General features: G+C 40.5%; 1 protein-coding gene across 1 annotated transcript; it reads right to left on the bottom strand.

Annotated features, from left to right (window-relative positions):
* Positions 1 to 343: 343 nt before the first annotated feature.
* On the bottom strand, positions 344 to 775 carry atoh7 (atonal bHLH transcription factor 7; the record flags this gene model as incomplete). The annotated part of the gene is made up of 1 exon (XM_079229379.1): positions 344 to 775. One exon carries the CDS (start codon positions 773 to 775, stop codon positions 344 to 346), a length of 432 nt encoding a protein of 143 aa, XP_079085505.1.
* Between the last annotated feature and the right edge of the window lie 2,002 nt (positions 776 to 2,777).

Here is a 2,777-nt window from a genome sequence, read left to right as displayed (position 1 = left end):
ATTGGCTTTAACTATGCAACTAAGACCACAAAGATTTTCTCAGAATCCATTTAACATTGCACAACATTATAGGACCATATCCACATAACTTAAAATAATACACCATCATGCATCTTCAATACAATCTAGTGGTCATCATAAAAACATTACATTTTTGCCATTGCTATACGTTGAACCAAAAAAATGCTCAACATTTCTGTGTTTCCTTGCAAAAATGACAAAATAATGAAGAAGAAAATAATGCAATACAAATGTATTTACGTTCTCCTGGATTGGAGGAGAAATGTTCACATTGTCACTCACATCCAACAACATGACTGATGATCTACCACATGGCAGCAGGTTATGCGTGGACCTGGTGACCGTCGAACTGATATGAGAACGACGAGTTGATGTAGTCCTGATCAGTGGGAGAGTCGTACCTCATGAGGCAAGGGTAGTTCTCAGGCTGCACGCAGTCAAACTGCAGGTCCAGCCACTGACTGTGAGGAGCCTTGTGCCTCCTGGCGTCTGTCAGGATCCGGTTGAGGGCCATGATGTAGCTGAGGGCCATCTGCAGGGTCTCATACTTGGACAGTTGTTTGTCCTGGCCCCACTGGGGGACCACTTTCCGTAAGGAGTCGAAGGCTGTGTTCAGACCCTGCATCCTCTTCCTCTCTCTGGCGTTGGCGGCCGACCGACGCCTCGTGACGGTCTCGTATTTCTCCGGGCTCTGGGAGTCCGGTTCCGAGGACTCGGATCCAGAGTCAGTGCAGCTGGGTCGCCGGGACTTCATGATGTTCGCTTGAAGAATCAAACCACCGTATGTCCTCCGGTCAGAAAACTCAGCTACAAGTTTGGGCCTCGGGGTTCCTCAGACGTCTGTTCGATGATATCGCCTGGCTGATGTCCAAGATGTGTGTCCTTTGTGTCAGAGATTTGTAACTCCAGAGAGTGGACAGTCTGAAGAGTCCAAGGTGTCTGTGATCCCGGAGACAGTGAGGGAGCAGCTTTTATAAGACGGAGCAGATGAACAGGTGGCAGCAGGTGGAGTCCCTGAACCCCACCCCCACCACCCATCCTCAATATTGCATATAGAGAAACACACCCACGCAGACTCATAAACACCCACACCCACTCTCAACACACACACACACACACACACACACACACACACACACACACACACACACACACACACACACACACAAACAAAACCTTAATGAAATTCCAATTATCTTGGGCTGGGCTATCTGGCCGTGGCTTCACTCAGGGCCATGTGTCACAAACACCAAAAGTCTACCATCTGGAAGCACAACTCACCACAGCTGATGTGCAGACAAACTTTGAAGAGAGTCAACAGAAACCTGGCAATTAACATTTAATGTCTGAACTCTTAATTGAGATATACATTAATATATTAATATTAATTAATATGAATTAATTCGCTAATGCCTGACAGTAATAACATTAACATCAAATGATGTTAATGTTATTACTGTCAGGCATTAGCGAATTAATTAAACTACACAAATGTTTCTAGAATGTCAATAAAAGCACAATGTGTCATTTTTATCTAATTAAAAAATCACTATATTTATATTTAACTTTTACGCATAGCATAGAGCAGTGGTTCTCAAATGGGGGTACGTGAGATTTTCTTTTTATATATTTAAATTGAGCATCGATTTAAAAATCCTTTCAAATAATTATTTAATAAATATTCAATAAAATATAAGTGTAAATTCATAAACTGAATTGTATATATTCTATATTACATCAGACACTGATGGCACAGCGCTGTGTATTACATCTTTTTTTCAAGCAAAAATGCTGGTTATGGGATACTTGGCCGGAAAAAAATATTTCACAGCATGTAAATCACTGAAAAAAGGTTGAAAACCACTGGCATAGAGTATCTCAACTCATTGTATAATTCATTTTTATATTTCTTGATGAATCCATATTTTACAAGTTTAAATATTTTCTACTTCTAAATGGAAATTTGAATAACCTTGTATACTAAATAATTGTGATATTTAGCTGCCAGGTGTCTTTATTTATATGAAATATTTGGAAGCCTCTTGGCCCGACGTGCATCAGGTTTTAATAAGTCACCAAGAAGTGCCTTTTCACTTCTCATGTAACTAGTGTGCACGAGATAATAACCATAATCTGAGATTAGCCTGAGGCAACAGAAGTGGAAGTGTGGCCCATAACCTGAGGGGTTTTAACAGCACATCGGGGGATTATGCTCCCAAACAATATGGGCCAAGATGGTGCACATTTACTGCGCCATCTGAGATTTTGGAGAGCACTTTCTGGACATGTGAAATAGCCGAAAGTTCCACTATTGTATATGAGTCAGAAACCGTGTTTATCAGTGCTGTGGTCTTAATTAATCACAGTATGTGGGATGCATTAATGTTCCCTTCGTGCTTGGCACCACATGTGAAATAAATAATTGATCTGTGTGGTGGCCCGAGAAAATTGAGATAGACAGAATAATTTGTCTGTCTGTCCTTCCCATCTGCTAACATTAAATTGTGTAATTCAGGAGGATGGATCTGAACATCGTCCTCTGTTCCACACACACACACGCAAACACACACAAACACACTGTTGACTGTCAGTACACAGTCATACAAAAAACTACTTCAATCACTTCAACTACTTTATATATAACATAATGAGCTAGTAGTTGTCATAAAATACCTAACAATATCCAACTCAGTTCCGATTAGTTCAATCTTGACCAACTACAGAATTAATTTACAAATGAATGCATCAATATATGT

This window comes from Taurulus bubalis, assembly GCF_910589615.1.
Source record: "Taurulus bubalis genome assembly, chromosome: 14".
Taxonomy (NCBI): Eukaryota; Metazoa; Chordata; class Actinopteri; order Perciformes; family Cottidae; genus Taurulus; species Taurulus bubalis.
This window is presented reverse-complemented; position numbering and strand designations above follow the sequence as displayed.